This window comes from Phytophthora cinnamomi, assembly GCF_018691715.1.
Source record: "Phytophthora cinnamomi strain GKB4 chromosome Unknown Contig120, whole genome shotgun sequence".
In the NCBI taxonomy this organism is placed as follows: Eukaryota; Oomycota; class Peronosporomycetes; order Peronosporales; family Peronosporaceae; genus Phytophthora; species Phytophthora cinnamomi.
The window spans coordinates 248217-266154 of NW_027151053.1; the positions used below are offsets into that span (position 1 = coordinate 248217).

At 55.4% G+C, this 17938-nt stretch overlaps 8 protein-coding genes across 9 annotated transcripts; 4 read left to right on the top strand and 4 right to left on the bottom strand.

Annotated features, from left to right (window-relative positions):
* Positions 1 to 267: 267 nt before the first annotated feature.
* Positions 268 to 1892, bottom strand: IUM83_08909 (uncharacterized protein; the record flags this gene model as incomplete). The annotated part of the gene is made up of 6 exons (XM_067933308.1): positions 268 to 314; positions 383 to 413; positions 541 to 1466; positions 1554 to 1637; positions 1706 to 1758; positions 1837 to 1892. The coding sequence occupies 6 exons, from the start codon at positions 1890 to 1892 to the stop codon at positions 268 to 270; spliced, it is 1197 nt and encodes a 398-aa protein (XP_067781119.1).
* A 249-nt stretch (positions 1893 to 2141) lies between these two features.
* Positions 2142 to 5354, bottom strand: IUM83_08910 (Vacuolar protein sorting-associated protein 18; the record flags this gene model as incomplete). Of its 2 annotated transcripts, XM_067933310.1 has the most annotated exons (2): positions 2142 to 3120; positions 3319 to 5354. In XM_067933310.1, the coding sequence occupies 2 exons, from the start codon at positions 5352 to 5354 to the stop codon at positions 2142 to 2144; spliced, it is 3015 nt and encodes a 1004-aa protein (XP_067780987.1). The 2 variants fall into 2 exon arrangements, with proteins under 2 accessions (XP_067780987.1, XP_067780988.1); XM_067933309.1 differs by having other exon boundaries at positions 2142 to 5354.
* A 183-nt stretch (positions 5355 to 5537) lies between these two features.
* On the top strand, positions 5538 to 5939 carry IUM83_08911 (uncharacterized protein; the record flags this gene model as incomplete). Its single annotated transcript, XM_067933311.1, has 2 exons — positions 5538 to 5777; positions 5877 to 5939. The coding sequence occupies 2 exons, from the start codon at positions 5538 to 5540 to the stop codon at positions 5937 to 5939; spliced, it is 303 nt and encodes a 100-aa protein (XP_067781175.1).
* Positions 5940 to 8964: 3025 nt separating this feature from the next.
* IUM83_08912 (4-aminobutyrate transaminase) lies at positions 8965 to 10226 on the top strand (the record flags this gene model as incomplete). The annotated part of the gene is made up of 2 exons (XM_067933312.1): positions 8965 to 9429; positions 9510 to 10226. 2 exons carry the CDS (start codon positions 8965 to 8967, stop codon positions 10224 to 10226), a joined length of 1182 nt encoding a protein of 393 aa, XP_067781176.1.
* A 1312-nt stretch (positions 10227 to 11538) lies between these two features.
* On the bottom strand, positions 11539 to 12801 carry IUM83_08913 (4-aminobutyrate transaminase; the record flags this gene model as incomplete). The annotated part of the gene is made up of 1 exon (XM_067933313.1): positions 11539 to 12801. One exon carries the CDS (start codon positions 12799 to 12801, stop codon positions 11539 to 11541), a length of 1263 nt encoding a protein of 420 aa, XP_067780975.1.
* Positions 12802 to 13147: 346 nt separating this feature from the next.
* IUM83_08914 (DNA-directed RNA polymerase III subunit) lies at positions 13148 to 13895 on the top strand (the record flags this gene model as incomplete). Its single annotated transcript, XM_067933314.1, has 2 exons — positions 13148 to 13232; positions 13720 to 13895. The coding sequence occupies 2 exons, from the start codon at positions 13148 to 13150 to the stop codon at positions 13893 to 13895; spliced, it is 261 nt and encodes an 86-aa protein (XP_067780989.1).
* A 1781-nt stretch (positions 13896 to 15676) lies between these two features.
* On the bottom strand, positions 15677 to 16745 carry IUM83_08915 (serine/threonine protein kinase; the record flags this gene model as incomplete). Its single annotated transcript, XM_067933315.1, has 7 exons — positions 15677 to 15686; positions 15773 to 15844; positions 15917 to 16014; positions 16077 to 16097; positions 16161 to 16248; positions 16306 to 16539; positions 16606 to 16745. 7 exons carry the CDS (start codon positions 16743 to 16745, stop codon positions 15677 to 15679), a joined length of 663 nt encoding a protein of 220 aa, XP_067780990.1.
* Positions 16746 to 17162: 417 nt separating this feature from the next.
* IUM83_08916 (putative monooxygenase) lies at positions 17163 to 17661 on the top strand (the record flags this gene model as incomplete). The annotated part of the gene is made up of 3 exons (XM_067933316.1): positions 17163 to 17246; positions 17337 to 17429; positions 17518 to 17661. 3 exons carry the CDS (start codon positions 17163 to 17165, stop codon positions 17659 to 17661), a joined length of 321 nt encoding a protein of 106 aa, XP_067781167.1.
* Between the last annotated feature and the right edge of the window lie 277 nt (positions 17662 to 17938).

Genomic DNA, 17938 nt, shown 5'->3' on the forward strand with positions numbered 1-17938 from the left:
CATCCTTAACCAGTACTCGAACTCCACCATCGTCGGCTCCTGGTGCCTCGGCGCGTCGGTCAATGGCTAGCTCGCATTCTGGCTTCGGATGGAAATGAAAGGACTATCCCGAAACTCGAGTTTCTCCTGATTGTAAGGGGAGCCAATGACCATATTTACAATTGCTCGAGTTCCGTGTATTGATGTATTACTTTCGCCATAGTTCGCGCCCAGGAGATTCACTCCTTCGGGTCGGAACATCGGCCGTGTAACTACGGTTTCTACTGTTCACTCGCATCGAATTTCGATGCTCTTGCAAGTCGTGCTCGTATCCCCTGTCCGAAATACAACGATCTGCTTAGCAACGTGACAGCAGTAGCAGCAGCATTCATGCAACACGTACTTGAGAACAAGCTTGACACGCTCGTCTGTGGCTGGTAGAAGGTGATTCAATGCGGGTGAACGCGTTGTGTACATACTCTTCATGGAAATACGGGGGCTCAACAAGTTGTTAGCCCGGGTAGAAGTAGGTGCCGTCGCAGGTTCCGTCGCTGCAGTTACCTCCGCATCCAGCGCGTCAAGGTCCACGCTGTGACGCGGAGTCATAACAGCTTCAAGGTGCCGGCGACGATCCTCGCTGCGCTGGACACGAATACGATCGCGAAGAGCCTGCGAGAGCTCCATATTGCGTGCTGCTCGATTCTTTGTAGCCTGCAGCTCTGCCACAATACGACGTACTGGCACGGACGGAGCAAATTGAGAGATGCGCGACTTGGGCACCTCAAAGACCACGGCACCAGTCTCAGCTTTCAGGCGGTCTGCTGTATCCTTCGTTATCGCAGCCGGTAAACTCTGCATCTTCTTGCTTCCAGTGGCCCCGGAGCTGGTGGTGCTGGCGCCCGAGTTATTGTTGTTTGCACAACACCCGCTTCCAGTCCCAATGTTCGCGAGAAGAGATCTTGTACCCGAGTGTGACGAGGAAGTAGAAGACTCCTGGGGCTCAGTGGTAGCATTTGCTACTTGTCCATCTTGGTACGCCGAAGTCGCATGTAGCTTGATGTTGGCACTAAATTGAGCACCGCGAAAGAGAAAACCCAGCTCTTCTTCTATCGGACGCCAATACTCTGCAACCACCCCGAGCTTCACCACAGAGCACACAAAGAAGTACACGCATTCGAAAAAGCGCTCGTCCTCTTTGTGGTTCTCGAAATTGCTGCAGTGTAGCACCAGACGAGCGTAGGTTGCTGACATGGAGCGAGCACAACTTTTCTGCGCCTCCACTGCCTGTTTGATCCGCTCCTTCAGGTCTGTTACGCTCATTGTCTGTTGCTGTGATTGTTGGTCGTCTTCGACGCGGTCTTTGGCTTCATTGTCGATGCAGCGTTTCCTTTCCTGTAGCATTTGAACTAGCTCTTTTTCCAGCGTTTTTACCTTTACAAACGCCAACGAGTAGCCGATTGCCGCTCGGACGAAAAGAAACATGACATCTGCAGGGAACATCGCGATCAAATGCAGTGGACAACATGCGTTTTAAAGGAATGCGTTTGCTTACAGGAAGGTCTACGCCTGCTTACCTGTTTTATGGAAGTCCACAAATTTGAGCGGCAGGTGAAATTGACCATTGCGCCAGCTGAGCTCTATCTCTCCGTAGATGTCGTCTGCGAGAAGATAAACGCACCATCATGTTAGGAGCTCAGTAGTTTTCAACACAAGACTCCACACTTACTCATTCGCTTCCGAACGTCATCAGTAGAACCTCGGACCAGCGGTGTTGGTGGCCTAGAGCAGAGGAGCCGACATCAATTCCGTCACAGACTTCACGACAAGCCACCCAACTCCGGCGACCACAGCACTTACTCAGGCTGCAGGCCATTGCGCCTATGGTTCGGTGGGGTATGCTCCTGGGCTGGCATTGTCCTTCGTTCTCGCAGCCCCACTCGCATCAACAAACTCGCACTCAAGCACCCGATATAAATAACAGCAAAAGTCGGCACCGCTGACAGATAAAGTTCAACACATATTTCCCCTCTTTTGAAAAGCCCGCTGCACGGCCAGCAACCTTTTACTTCTGGTTCACTCCTGCTCCAGAGCTGCTCAAAACCGGCATGTGCAAGACCATGTACCACCGCTATCGGGACATCACTTCAAGCGCATTGCCATGCTTAAATGGTCCATTCGCTGCCCTCGTTCGCCTCGTCTTCTGGTGTGATGAACGGCGTGTGGATAGACTTGATCATAACCTCACCACAGAAAATACACTCGGACGCGATGATCTCGTCTAGCTTCTGCTGCACCATCTCCCGCTCCTGCGCAATTGACTGCTCCTTCGCAGCATTTTTGGCCTTCGCCGTCGCCGCAGCACTGCTCCCCTCCGCACCAGGCGTCATCACTTCCTTCTCACTCGAGGACAAGTTTAGGAAAGGAAAAGCAGACAGTGGTCGCTGGAAAAAGTTTGTGCTTGCAGGCATCTCTGTAGATAACTCGTTGAGTTTCTGGATAAGCTGCTTCACCGTTTGTCGCTGGAAACTATTGAGGTGCTTCTGCATCTCCTGACGCAGCGCACCTGCGTGGAATGCATGTGAGCATGGGAAGAGGTAGAACTCCTTGCCCAGAATGTTCTGGCCTGTGAGCTCACAGCGCTGGTTGCCCGATACAACAGCGCACCGCTTTCGCAATTTCTGCATGTCTGCACGGATTAGCTCTGCCGACTGTGTGTAATCTTGCATCTCTTCCTTGAGCTGCTCAATGCGATCGTTGTACACCTCGAGAGACTCGCAAATCTCCTTCTTGAAGTCGTTGATGAGAACGAAGTCGGGGAAGAACGGCAGAATATCCTCGATCTTCAGCAGTCCACTTTCCTTAAGAATGCTCATGGCATCCTTAATCTCACCGCCGGCATCGATTGTATGTTTCGCGATCAGCGTCCAGAGTTTCTTGCGAGTCTCGTCGTCTTCAGGCATACTAGCCATTTCCTTAGCAATCTTCACATCTACTTGGAGAGCCTTCTCAACAGCATCCTGGTACAGCCCCATGGCCGAGTAGATATAGATACAGGCGCGATTCTTCTCGTTCTGTGTGCAAAGACGCAGGGCGAAGGCAATATCGAATAGATGCTTGCCGTTGTGCTTCTTGCGCAAGAAACTAATCAGCAACCGCTCATCAGGGTGCTTCGCCAGCAAAAACAACAAGTAGTTGTGAATCGTTGGGTCACGGTTTCCCTGCTTGATGGCGAACTTCAGGAAGCGGATAGCCATATCCAACACAGATCGGCTCTTCGTGGTGTTGCTGGCAGGGTCACTGCCTCCGCCACTCTTTTGGTGCACATGGCGCACAATAGACGGAATGAGACGCGTTGGGTTCAGAGTGGCAGCCTCAAGCCACGCCTCGTAAACCTCCTTCGGCTTGTGAATGATAAGCTCAGGTGAGTACTTGTACCAGAGTTCCTCCACCTTAGACGTCTCCACGCTGCGCAGCAGTTCAATAGCAGCCCCGTACTCACCACGATCCACGTGATATGTAATCACCTTCTCGTAATCTTCGATAAGTGTTGCATAGAACACCAGCTCATCGGGTCGACCGTGACTGGAAATCAAATTGAAAGTTGTCGCAGGGTCAAGGTGCGTCTTCTGATCCTGGAGAAACTGCTTGAACTCGAACAACAAATTCGCGTGGGCGTCCACATCTTGTGCACTACCCTTTAGAACATTGAACTTATCCAAGAAGAGCTCGACGATCCAAGAACACAGGACAGTCTTCTGCGTTTTCTCGTCGCTGCCCAAACTCTTCAATTTCTGCAGCAAGAAAAGCAAGAGAGAGTCACGCGTTTCCTTCTCCAAGAACTTAAGCGCAACCTCTTCAAAGGAACGCGTCGTCTTGGCATAGATGACTGCGGCACGATCATACTCTCCCTTGTCGAAGAGCTTGTCTGCCTGCGCCGTTAGCACGCGCTGTCGTTCCCAGCCATTACGGCACACACCAAGGGCTTGCTCGAAGTCACGGTCATCGCCATTCCCCATCACAGCCTTGCTCAAAAACAGCTTCCACACGTCACGGTCCTCATCGGCGATCACAACTTCGAGGATACGGCGGTTCGAGTGAATCCAGACCGTGTTGAACGTGTCATCCACAGTGATACCGTGAACGTTGCCCACGCGCGAGTCGAACGACTCCTCCATCACGACCACTCCGCTCAGCTTCGACACCACTTGCACATGGCGCGCATACAGCAAAATGACGTGGTACTGCGTCACCGCTATCGACATCGGCGGCGTCCACGATCCACGACTCCCCGAGGACTTTTCGGGCTTCCCGGGGTAGGCCAGCAGGCCCGTTCCCGTGGCCACGTTCTCCATGGTGCTCGACAGGCCGAACACAAACTCTCCATGGTAGACCCCCTCCCCTGTGAGCACTCCGAAGCCCTTGGCGCGCTCGCGTTCTTGCTTGGCGTAGAACCTGAGCTCCGCCGTGGTAACCTCCCCAGGTAGTTCCTGGAACCTCAGCTTGTCCGGACTCGTGTACTCATTGAACATGGCCTCGAGTCCGCCAGGCCCGCCGCCAATGAACTGGAACATGCGCGTGGGCCTCTTGCCCGACGCGGACGTGGTGAGCATGACGTAGTAGCGCAAGTCGCCGGACGGCAGCTTCCAGTGCTCGAAGGCGATGCCCGCGATGGGGCCCTGGTTGGAGATCTGGTACACCTTCTTGAAGGACTTCTCCTTGCCGCCGTCGAACTCGGCCTCGAACACGGCGCCCGCGTCCGTGCCAATGAGCACGGGCTCGGAGGCCTCGGGCGAGCCGGACTGGCGGTCCCAGGCCACGCTGGTGAACTGCAGCGCCTGCGCCTTCATGATCTTCTTGGGGCGCGTGCTGCCCGTGGGCAGGTAGAAGTTCGAGCCGTTCTCCATGGACACGAGCACGTGCGCGCCCGTGGGGTCCACGAACACGTTGGCCATGGCCACCCGCGGCTCGATCATGATCTCCTCGATGGTGCCGGTGCTGTCCGTGGCCTCCGTTGTGCAGCGCAGCAGCATTCCTTCCTGCGAGCCCATGGCCAGCACGCCGTTGCCCACGCCCATGCAGCTGAGCGTGAAGCCCTTGCGGCGCGACACCTTCAGCCCGTGCTCGCGCAGCTCGAACATGGGCTTCTCCTCCTGCTGGCCGCCGCCGGGCGCGTCGTCGCCCACCGTCTCGAAGTCGAAGTCGTCATTGCTGCTGCGGTCGCCCCCAGCGGCGGCGGCGGACGCGCCTGCCCCGTACGTGTCAGCGGGGGCGCCACCTCCGTACGGAGACTCGTAGACGCCGCCGTCGAAGCCCCCGCCGCTGCCGCTGAAGGTCTCCTCCTCCTTCTTCCAGTCCGCGAACAGATCCGCCGACATGGTGTCGTGCTGCTTCTCGTTCTCCCCTGGGTCAAGATGGATATGAGGGAAGATTTTCACTTGCGGTTTGTATGGGGTACGCGGAGCGGGGTACTGTCAGTAAAGTGAGGGTTGGGTACGGGGTATGAAGGGGTAACCTTAGGTTACCACGTACCCTTGGGGTATGTGGTGGGGGTATCCGTGATGCCCGACGGCCCCGAGAAGTTCGTGACGGGCAGCCGCACGCTGCTGAACGCGCTGCTGCTGCGCGGCGACGTGGTGCCCGACGAGATGCAGCGCGTGCAGGAGCTGGTGGAGTGCATGGACAACAACGCGCAGAAGATCGCGGCGGCGCTGGCCGCCAACCGCCGGCGGGGCGCCAGCGTCACGGGCGCCGACACCACGGCGCAGCTGCTCAAGGAGCAGAAGCAGTTCATCTCGCAGGTGCGTGCCCGTGCCGTAGCTGGTGGTGTATTGCCAATGCAGTTCCGATGTTTTCCTACTGTTGGTGGCGAGGTTTTGACATTGGATCTTGGGCGGCAGATCGTGGAGCTGTACGAGCAACTGAGCAACAAGCCGGCGCCGGCGTCGCAGACAACGGAGTGAGGGGGGGAATGGGAAGTAATATAAGATGTTAGCGGCACTCAAGTAGTTTGTATGGAGTCGACGGCCTAATGAATCGTGCAGTCCGCACCTCGGACGACAGCAAGGGACTTCTGCGAGATCATAAGCGATTAAGCGATATGTGCAGGTTGTCGGCAGGATCACTGTTGCGTCTTCAACTATGAAAGGGGTGAGCATATTCAAGTCCCCAAAGTCGAAGCCGTCAAGTACCACGAGAGCTTCTTGAAGAAGTTCATCGTGTCACGACACGGTAAAAGTGGTGATTTCTTGGCAGGGTGCAAGTATTTAGGTGCCTTAGCAAAAATATTGTTGCAGTATGCAGTAGATTTGCTTCCATTCGACACTCGGAACACTTGGTGCTGCCTACAATAACTTCAACAGGGCAAGCAAGAAGCCATCCTAACAAGCACATCGAATGAGTTGGTTCCTGTGCTCAACAGATTCTACCTGAGCCTGCTCGTGATCAACTGATTCGGTGCTACTACGTCGAAATGAGGCCCACAGGCAATTCGCTAATCTCTTTTGGAACTGCATACTCGACCTCATAACCTTTATTGGCATGCCTTTGATCGTAGAGCAACTATGATCCTCAGGTTGAACGCGAATACCTGCGGTGACGAACAAGATCAAGGTGCGGAACACTTGGTCCAGTAAATCTTTCAACCTCAAAAGATGTGGCTCCTTCCTTTTTAGCAAGATTCGGGTATAACTGTCGCGACACAAGGCTGCGTATCCGTTTCGGTAACAGGATGATGCAAATGGCGCACCTCATATTCGGTGGTTAACGCTGGCCCTGCATGTCCAGGCTTCAGCGATGCCTGCGTTATCCCAATGCTCACTGCAAGTGCATCCCTGGGGGGTATCAAAACCAGCTTGTTGTTTAGCACTTCTTGAGCCATCGACTTAATTATGATCTCAGGAAGACTCGCTGAGGTCGAGGCAAAATGGAGTGAATTCGACAGGTCACCGTGGTTACGCTGCTGGTTCGGCATTGCCCTGCACTGGAGATTCCCGATTCATTCAGCAAATTTCATTGGGTCACCGACGTCAAGCTGTACAATTCAACTATCCAGCAATGGGAGGCTTCTGCAGCTATTACGAATACCAACCACCCGAAAGTTATTTGGCTGTCTCGTGATCCAAGTCAACTTGACCAACGGTGCCGTTCCTCCTGGACTCCAATCAACCGATTTCCTGCTCACGCTGAATTCTGCTACACGAACCTGCGCGAGTTACCCGACGATCTCGATATCAAATGGCTGGTGGAGTCTATTATCTTCATTGAGCACAGCCAGTTCACTTCAGTGCCTCCGGCGTTTACACGCTTACAACCGTACTATGTATCGCTGACAGGGAACCAACCCTATCACAGAAATTTTGCCCGCCATCTTTGAACTTCCCATCGTAAAAAAATATTTGATCCTGGGAGAGATAGACAACGCCAAGTTTCCCACAAACCTCTCATTGATGCTGTTCATGATATGTTTGAGTGATATGAATGCGTCATTCTTCTGGCCGTGGATCGGTGCACTCGTTTCGAGAAATTTGGAGCTTGGAGAACCAACATTGTTCATGAGAGGATCGAAGTAGTGAGCCAAGATTGAAAGGCTAATGAATGGGGAAGCTGCGTCCTTCGACGTATAGCCATCAAAGGAGTATTCCAACGTGGTGATGGACCCGTCCGATGCAGCTCGTGACGTGATACTGAATACGGCCAGCTGCGATGAAACGTACACAGCAACGTTTTACCCGATTGACATCGAAGATGCGAATAGCGATATTGTGGGGTAGCTCCATGGTGCTGGCACCGTGTACGAGTCGTTGAACTTCGTGGGTTGCTCTTTGTTGATCATAACCACATCATTCTGAACAATGCCACCAACGCGGCTAATACCATCCGCTTCAAGCGACAATTACTCGGCATTCCGAAAGCCCATGTCAGCACCACCGGAAGCACCCAGACTGTCGAAATCCGGTGGCCGAACGATACGATCATTTGCGTACTTCTTGGCCATGATCTGGCACTTCTTAAACATCGTGCAACGTCCAAAACCACGATCCAGAGACGCCTTGTTGAGGACGATTGTATCTTCAATATCATAGCCACAGTAACTCATACAATAGCCACGATGGTGTTCTGTCCTGACGGCACGCGGTCGAAGTTCACAACATCCAGCACACGGGTCTTCACCATAGGCAGTACGCAGCGTCGCTCACGATAGATGCTGACTCGCTACGCATCACGTCCGCTTGGGGTCGACGCAGCAAGCACACGCGTCCACCGGCGCATCCGTCTCCAATGCCACACATGCATGCAGAACCACACTGCAGCCAGCCGCGACGGATGCCATCCGACCGACCGACCGACGGCAGACATGGCATCTCCCCGGCAAAACGCTGGGCGGCGCAGCGCAATCGGCCGCATTGGATGCAGACGCCCTCCCGCGAGTACGCTCGCACATTGCGGCCTGTTTCCGTGCAGCACCGGATCCTTCCTCCCTCGCCGCCGCCACACACGCGTTAAGCCGTCTCGGCCACGTCCGCCAGCGCTGGTTGCCGTTTGCTTCGCCACGTACGCTCGCAGGTGGCGCGCTGCTCCGATTGGCCGGGTGGTGCTGGACCCGGTGACGCGTCCCGGTGACGGCGCGCGCGCATCTCCATTTGACAAACGGGGTCGCAATACGTGGATATCGCAATATTCGGGGACGCATCCAAACGATTCAATCTCAACATCCCTCGCGATAATCATCTCTCCAACACTAAACACAGGGGAACGTCAGCCGCGTACGCTCTCATGCGGCCCGTAAAAACCCTCGTAAAAAGCCCTTCTTACCGGTTCAACGTGCGGGATCCGCATCAGCCAAGTCGCAACGGCCGCAGTGACCACCTTCACACGCATCCATCCGCCTGCTCGCCTGCGCCATAGCTCAACTTGCTCTGCAGCGCGCACTCCGCCGCTCAAGAAGACTCTTCCACCGTCTCCCTTCCACCCACCGCAGCAGCAGCCATGGCCAAGCAACACCTCGCCAAGGGCATCGGCCGCATGTCCGACATGGTCATGACCAAGGGCAAAGGCTCGTGGATCTGGACGAGCGACAACCGCAAGCTGCTGGACTTCACGAGCGGCATCGCCGTGACCAGCGTGGGCCACTCGCACCCCAAGGTGGTGGCGGCCGTGCAGAAGCAGGCGGCCACGCTCGTGCATGCGCAGGTGAACATCGGCTACCACCAGCCCATGCTGGACCTGACGGACAAGCTGCTGCCGGTGCTGCCCAAGAGCCTGGACTCGCTCTTCTTCGCGTGCAGCGGCTCGGAGGCCATCGAGAACGCCGTCAAGCTGGCGCGCCACGCCACGGGCAAGAGCAAGGTGATCGCGTTCCAGGGCGGCTACCACGGCCGCACGGTCGGCACCATGAGCCTCACGACGAGCAAGACGGTGTACAGCGCCGGCTTCGGCCCGCTCATGCCCGGCGTCACGTTCGTGCCGTACCCGTACGCGCTGCACGGCCCGATCCACGACGAGGAGAAGAACTCGAGTGGTGCCTGGAGCAGCTGCGCGTGGCGCTCAAGCAGCAGTCGGCGCCGCGCGACACGGCGGCCATCATCATCGAGTCGGTGCTGGGCGAGGGCGGCTACGTCGTGCCGCCCAAGAGCTTCATGAAGGGTCTGCGCGAGATCGCGTCGGAGAACGACATCCTGCTGATCGCGGACGAGGTGCAGTCCGGCTTCGGCCGCACGGGCGACTACTTCGCCATTGACGGCCACTTTGACGTGCAGCCGGACATCCTGGCCTTCGCCAAGGGCATTGCTGACGGCTACCCGATCAGCGGTATCGCGAGCCGCAAGGAGCTGACGGACACGCAGCCCGCAGGATCGATGGGCGGCACCTACGCCGGCAACGCCGTCGCGTGCGCTGCTGCTATCGCCACGCAGGAGGTCATTGCGGAGGAGAACGTGCTGGAGAACACGCGCGCTCGTGGTGCTCAGCTGCGCGCCGGTCTTGACAAGCTGAAGGCGTCGGGCAAGTACCCGATTCAGGACGTGCGCGGCCTGGGCCTGATGCTCGGCATTGAGTTCGACCTCGCAAAGACCCCGAAGGGCACGGCCAACAAGATCTCGGCGGCGTGCCTGGACCACGGCATGATGCTGCTGACCACGAGCATCTACGAGACCCTCCGCTTCATGCCTGCTCTCACCGTGACGGAGGATGAGTGCACGCTTGCACTGGAAATCTTCGAGAAAGCTCTGGACGACATCTTCGCGAAGTAGACGTGATGTTCACTTGCTATGCTTTCCTAGTAACCCGATCAATTTAGTGTGTTGTTTGCCATTATATAATGGATTGGTCGAAAAATTCGGCTTCATTTGTCGCGGGTCATCGCAGATGAACATTATTGTTGAGCCCTGTCACGTTCGTAAAGCACCGGCCACCTATCTACCGGTAGTGGATAGGTATACGACAATGAGGGTAGTCACGAAATCGAGCACCTGCTGTCGACACAGTTGCTCTGAATCACCTGGCTGAATACCAAAACGCTTAACGGTTTTTCACGGCACTGCCGATGGTACGTGTATCTCAACGATGGACACTGCACAAATTCCACGGGAGATATCACGTCCCTGCCGCCTGACATTGATATTTTGTTTTTGAATTGAGGACCATAGTTGTCATTTAGCTAGCCTGGCATTGTTAGCGCCAAAATGCCTCGTCCGACGACGTCAAGGACCAGCGTGTCCACCTTCGCTACGCTTCCGTCTGCATCTGCTATCGAAGCTGGCACGCCGCTGGATGATATGAACGTATACCTAGCATTACAAGAGCTTATGGCCCGGTTCCGTTGTCACCAGATTAGTCCTATGGCAGTGATGCCCGAAGAAGTCGCAGCAGCACTCGTCTTGAAGCAGCATGCAATTGAAAAATATGAAGGCTGGGCAGTGCCTCAGTGGGCTGCTTAGTATCAACAACAATTGGATAAACTATCTCAAACGGTGCAACCACTACAAGAAGACAAACGCCAAATGGAAGAGCGTTTGTGGAACATACAAGCGGCCTCGCACAACTCACGATGTGTCTGAATTTGCACGGCGCGGGGACCGCAGCCGCTATTTCGACCATTCCGGAAGGCTACACCCGGCAGAGAGGGATTTCTGCTAAACTCTTCTACTCCGAGCCGGGCTATTCCATCTCTTCAGGTGGGAGAAATCGTTCCGTCCGATCCGAGTTTTTCCCAGCGACCTGCAGCGACTTGGAAGACTGGAGTTACGAGAGAATCAACGAGCTGAGTGTCCTACTCAACGAAGATTTCGGGATTGTCGCGGGTGACTCGCTGTTTCGATCGCGCGCGCAATCGATGAATATCCTAACGAATAATTAAGTGGAGCGAACAGCCAGTTGGAGATCAATGAACGTAGTAGAGACTGTCACTACGAATTACTCAACGAGGAGCGGAACCGTCACAAGAAAGTGTAATTGAAATTTGATGCAATCAATGTTCGATAGGGGCCGCAGACAACAACAATTTCATAACAACACACTAAATTGATCGGGTTACTAGGAAAGCATAGCAAGTGAACATCACGTCTACTTCGCGAAGATGTCGTCCAGAGCTTTCTCGAAGATTTCCAGTGCAAGCGTGCACTCATCCTCCGTCACGGTGAGAGCAGGCATGAAGCGGAGGGTCTCGTAGATGCTCGTGGTCAGCAGCATCATGCCGTGGTCCAGGCACGCCGCCGAGATCTTGTTGGCCGTGCCCTTCGGGGTCTTTGCGAGGTCGAACTCAATGCCGAGCATCAGGCCCAGGCCGCGCACGTCCTGAATCGGGTACTTGCCCGACGCCTTCAGCTTGTCAAGACCGGCGCGCAGCTGAGCACCACGAGCGCGCGTGTTCTCCAGCACGTTCTCCTCCGCAATGACCTCCTGCGTGGCGATAGCAGCAGCGCACGCGACGGCGTTGCCGGCGTAGGTGCCGCCCATCGATCCTGCGGGCTGCGTGTCCGTCAGCTCCTTGCGGCTCGCGATACCGCTGATCGGGTAGCCGTCAGCAATGCCCTTGGCGAAGGCCAGGATGTCCGGCTGCACGTCAAAGTGGCCGTCAATGGCGAAGTAGTCGCCCGTGCGGCCGAAGCCGGACTGCACCTCGTCCGCGATCAGCAGGATGTCGTTCTCCGACGCGATCTCGCGCAGACCCTTCATGAAGCTCTTGGGCGGCACGACGTAGCCGCCCTCGCCCAGCACCGACTCGATGATGATGGCCGCCGTGTCGCGCGGCGCCGACTGCTGCTTGAGCGCCACGCGCAGCTGCTCCAGGCACCACTCGGAGTTCTTCTCCTCGTCGTGGATCGGGCCGTGCAGCGCGTACGGGTACGGCACGAACGTGACGCCGGGCATGAGCGGGCCGAAGCCGGCGCTGTACACCGTCTTGCTCGTCGTGAGGCTCATGGTGCCGACCGTGCGGCCGTGGTAGCCGCCCTGGAACGCGATCACCTTGCTCTTGCCCGTGGCGTGGCGCGCCAGCTTGACGGCGTTCTCGATGGCCTCCGAGCCGCTGCACGCGAAGAAGAGCGAGTCCAGGCTCTTGGGCAGCACCGGCAGCAGCTTGTCCGTCAGGTCCAGCATGGGCTGGTGGTAGCCGATGTTCACCTGCGCATGCACGAGCGTGGCCGCCTGCTTCTGCACGGCCGCCACCACCTTGGGGTGCGAGTGGCCCACGCTGGTCACGGCGATGCCGCTCGTGAAGTCCAGCAGCTTGCGGTTGTCGCTCGTCCAGATCCACGAGCCCTTGCCCTTGGTCATGACCATGTCGGACATGCGGCCGATGCCCTTGGCGAGGTGTTGCTTGGCCATGGCTGCTGCTGCGGTGGGTGGGGGGGAGACGGTGGAAGAGTCTTCTTGAGCGGCGGAGTGCGCGCTGCAGAGCAAGTTGAGCTATGGCGCAGGCGAGCAGGCGGATGGATGCGTGTGAAGGTGGTCACTGCGGCCGTTGCGACTTGGCTGATGCGGATCCCGCACGTTGAACCGGTAAGAAGGGCTTTTTACGAGGGTTTTTACGGGCCGCATGAGAGCGTACGCGGCTGACGTTCCCCTGTGTTTAGTGTTGGAGAGATGATTATCTCGAGGGATGTTGAGCTTAAATCGTTTGGATGCGTCCCCGAATATTGCGACATCCACCTTTTGCGACCCCGTTTGTCAAATGGAGATGCGCGCGCGCCGTCACCGGGACGCGTCACCGGGTCCAGCACCACCCGGCCAATCGGAGCAGCGCGCCACCTGCGAGCGTACGTGGCGAAGCAAACGGCAACCAGCGCTGGCGGACGTGGCCGAGACGGCTTAACGCGTGTGTGGCGGCGGCGAGGGAGGAAGGATCCGGTGCTGCACGGAAACAGGCCGCAATGTGCGAGCGTACTCGCGGGAGGGCGTCTGCATCCAATGCGGCCGATTGCGCTGCGCCGCCCAGCGTTTTGCCGGGGAGATGCCATGTCTGCCGTCGGTCGGTCGGTCGGATGGCATCCGTCGCGGCTGGCTGCAGTGTGGTTCTGCATGCATGTGCGGCATTGGAGACGGATGCGCCGGTGGACGCGTGTGCTTGCTGCGTCGACCCCAAGCGGACGTGATGCGTAGCGAGTCAGCATTCATCGTGAGCGACGCTGCGTAATGCCTATGGTGAAGACCCGTGTGCTGGATCTTGTGAACTTCGACCGCGTGCCGACAAGACAGAACACCATCGTGGCTATTGTATGAATTACTGTGGCTATGATATTGAAGATGCTATCGTCCTCAACAAGGCCTCTCTGGATCGTGGTTTCGGACGTTGCGTGGTGTTTAAGAAGGACCAGATCATGGCCGAGAAGTACGCAAATGATCGTATCGTTCGGCCACCGGATGTCGACAGTCTGGGTGCTTCCGGTGGTGCTGACATGGGCTTCTGGAAAGACAAGTAATTGTCGCTTGACGCGGATGGTATTAACCGTGTTGATGGCATTGTTCACAATGGTGCGATTATGACCAACAAAGATTTACCCACGCAGATCAACGACTCGGTCGATAGGCGTGACCCAATTGACGTGACACAGTCGCCTTAACCGACGACTTAACAGGGGTCGATTTGATCTTCTGTTTGTCGGAAGAACGCTGAGCTGCACTCGGAATGGCACAGGCGTATGTGCGCAAGTGCACTGAAGTGAGCTGACTGTGCTCAATGAAGATAATTGACTCCACCAGCGATTTGATCTAGAGGTCGTCGGGTAACTCACGCAGGTTTGTGTAGCAGAATTCAATGTCTTGCAGCGTGAGCAGGAACTGGATCAAGTGTTCCTCACATCGATCCTGTTCGTCACCGCAGCTATTCATGAGCATCATAATCGCGCTACGGTCAAAGGATGTCAATAAAGGTTATGAGGTCGAGTATGCAGTCCCAAAATAGACTAGCGAATCGCCTGTGGGACCCACTTCGACGTAATAACACCGAATACACGACCAGCAGTTGATCACAAGCAGACTCAGGTAGAACCTGTTGAGCAGTTGGGGGGAGGAACCAATTCAATCGTTGCGCTTGCACTGTCTGAAGCGCTGTCTCGACGAATTTACGGGCTACAAGAATTACTTGACATTCTTCCCGTTAGCGCTCAATAGCCCTTCGCGACCCATGATATCGGAGTACACACGCGAGGTAAGTTGCCTTGAGGAACCCAAAAGAGACACTTTTATTGCTGTCTGCCTTACATTGTGTATTCGTTGTGGCAGCAGGTTCATCGTTTTTGCGCCACTGTGTATATGCTAACTGCAGATGCAAAAGCGAACCAAGGTTCACGATAGCGATAACGGGGCCACCATTCTTATTCCGACGAGCTGGAGGCAGACGTGGCGGTAAGTCGATTGTAGCTCCCAGTAAATGAGAGCGTAAATTGTGTTGTATCCGCGTATTACCACGTGCACCGCGAGAGTAATGACGCACCATAGTGCAAAACTTCCAGGGGTAAGGTCCACAAATCCAGACGAAGATGTGCGTGGCGCAGTTGTTGACAGCATTGCCAATTCAGTTCATAGCTTCATAAGCACTTGTGACCAGCAAACCACGAAATCATCTAAAGGTAGTTAAGGTTTTGTATCAACTTGTCACCCCTAAGACGAACGCTATTGCTCTGATCCAAACCGATTCAGAAATGCTTTCTGCGCTGGAGACCTTTTTCCTCCACCTCGGCCGAACGAGTCTAGCCTACTCCCGTCCGATTCGATAGACGATGTAGATGTTGGGCCTTCGGTATTCTTTAGTTGGCCGGGACTATCATCTTGCTCTCCAGCTACACGTTGACTGGTGACATCGATGGCTAAACCCTCTTTATCTGAAATCAATCGATAAATGCTACCATGAGCAGCAGCGAGACGGTCGTTCAGCTCTTGTATTCGTTCATTCAGTGCCAGACACCGCCCTTGCAGACGTACAATTCCTGTCGGTCGGTCCGCGGGATTTGGTTTTCTTCGGTACTTTTTCTCAAACTGAGCTTGCCATGCACGAACTTGCTGCAGATACTGTCGCTTCATGGTCTGGCATTTTGTCAACTCTTGCTTAGTTAGAATTCCAATGATATGCCGCTGTTCGTGCGTTTCTTGAGCTGAGCTTTGAATAGTGTTACTGTTAGCATAGTTGACCGGTGAAAAGTAGGGGTGCTTCAAAATTTCCTCTAGCGACTGCAGCTCCAACAAACTGCGTAAGACCTGATACTCAAGGGATTCTGCGGCGACCTTAGTCAACAGGTTACACTTCTCCATCAGAGACCCACGAGCTCGGAGACCAGTAAGCATCTCCAGCATGACGTACGCTACGCTGCGGACATCTTGGGCCATCTCATCGATTCCCAGCGGCAAACTAAAGCTTGAGTCAACAAGAATGCTAAATAGCACGCACATTCAAAATGAAGGGGTAAACAACAATTTTTTAATGGCCACAACGCATCAAACGTACTTCCGTGTTTGAAACGCCCTTACTGCTTGTGTGGACGGAAACCACGCCGCTATCTTGACAATGTTGCCTCCGCACAGGAGGAGTGAAGAGAGCGAGAGCTGACGCATAAACAGTTATTATCACGGTCGAGAAGATTGACGAATAACCGCATCACACTCACACCGCCGCACGATATTCCGTACTATAAAACACAAGACACAGTTAGGAAGCTGGTAAAATCGTACTACCAAAGCCTATCCAGTACCTCATGTAGTACACGAAGGCCGTGAACGATCTGATAAATGTATTGCTTGACTGCCAAGGGGTGCAAACGTCCGAAGTCCTGGTGAAGACTAGATGCGTAATGAGCTACCCACAGTATGATCGCCAAAAAAAAAGATATTGCTCACACTGCAAGGCTGCGAACAACCGAAGAAGAAGCGCACAGATAGACTCGACTGCGACCGCAACTCACTGCGTCGTAGCAGAAGACATGGCGAGCGTTGTCGCCATTGATGACCCCGAGGCAGCGCCCTAGCTCAGTCGCCAACGTTTGCTGGACGAATTCTGCAGGAGAGTTCTCTTCACCCTCATCCTCCGATTCATCAACCACATCGATGCATTCCACCGCTAGCATTCGACCACTGCAGCAACGCCATTAAAACCACGTTAGATAATGCCGACCATTTCCACTGCAACTACCTTCCTACCTTTTCCTGTCCAGAGCCTTGTAGATGCGTCCAAGCCGCCCCAGCGCCACGTTCTCCTCCGACAGTGGCAGCTTGAATGCCTCTACCTCTCTACCGTCTTCACTGCGAGCGTCAACACTATCTCCTTCACCCTGCTGCATTCTCGGCCAGATCCTAATCGCCACGAACCGTCGCTGCCGCTATTAAAGCTGTTCGCGTGCCACGTCGCCGTCTCCGCAGTCGAGGTTGGCCGCGCCACATGCAGTGAACCCGGCGCTCACTTGCCAATGAGCTCTCCGGCAGCAACGTGTGGTTTTCCCATCTGCCGCCCCACCCGCTGCACTTCAACTTCAGTCACCGCTTCAGCTTTCGTCGGCTACATGGCTACACGTTTGCGCATTCGATCCCGCATCTTGGATTCAGTATGCAGCGAACCTCGGAGCGCGCTGGTCCTTGTGTCTTATGAAAGTTCACGTGGGGCGGAAAAACGCAAGTCGACGCAAGCCGAGTTGCAGTGCAGTGGCGGCACCACAACACAAGCAGAGCCCAAGGAACCGGAACGCAAGCAGACACAGACGATGCTGTCCAAGCCCGTGCGAGTGCTGAGCGAGCGCATCATGAGCCGCGGCTTTGAGCCCACCGTCGTGCGCCTCATGGAGAACGTGCGTCCAGTCGCACTGCTCGAGGATCCCGTGCCGGAGCATTATTGACAACGGCGCACTGTGGTGGCGTGTGTATGTGCGTATGTGTAGGTGCAAAAGGTGGTGCGGGCGCAGCCTGGTTTGATCTCGCTGGAGACGCTGAGCGACGTGAACGACCATCACAAATACGTGGTGCTCTCGGAGGTGGGTCTGCAGTAGTCTGTCTGGTTGGCGGATTCCGGTAGAAGTGGTGAATTGATGGAGTGAGCTGCTGTTATCGTTGCTGCTGCAGTGGAAGTCGCTGAAGGACTACGAGGCATGGACGTCGAGCGAGGCGCACCGCAAGTGCACGGAGCAGATCAACGAGGTGCTGGACGTCCCGGGCAAGCGCACGACCATCTACAAGCGGCCGGAGGAGGATATCTTCCTGCTGTGAGACGGAGGATGTCGAGAAGGGATAATGTTTTTAAGTCGTAAAGTAGTCGGTGATCAGCGAAGGAACGCGGTAAGCTGGTCTCGACAGCGCAATGGCAATCAATACTGCGTATCTTGAAGAGCTGTTGCATTGATGCGCTGCAGGACGAAACCGCTCGAATGAAGCGCCTTAGCACCGGAAAATCGGCCACTGATGCCCTGTATTGCGAATTAGCTTGCAAGTAGTTTCGCTCGGCCTCTGCGTGCTACCTTCCTCCGGAAGCAAGGTGGACGCAGAT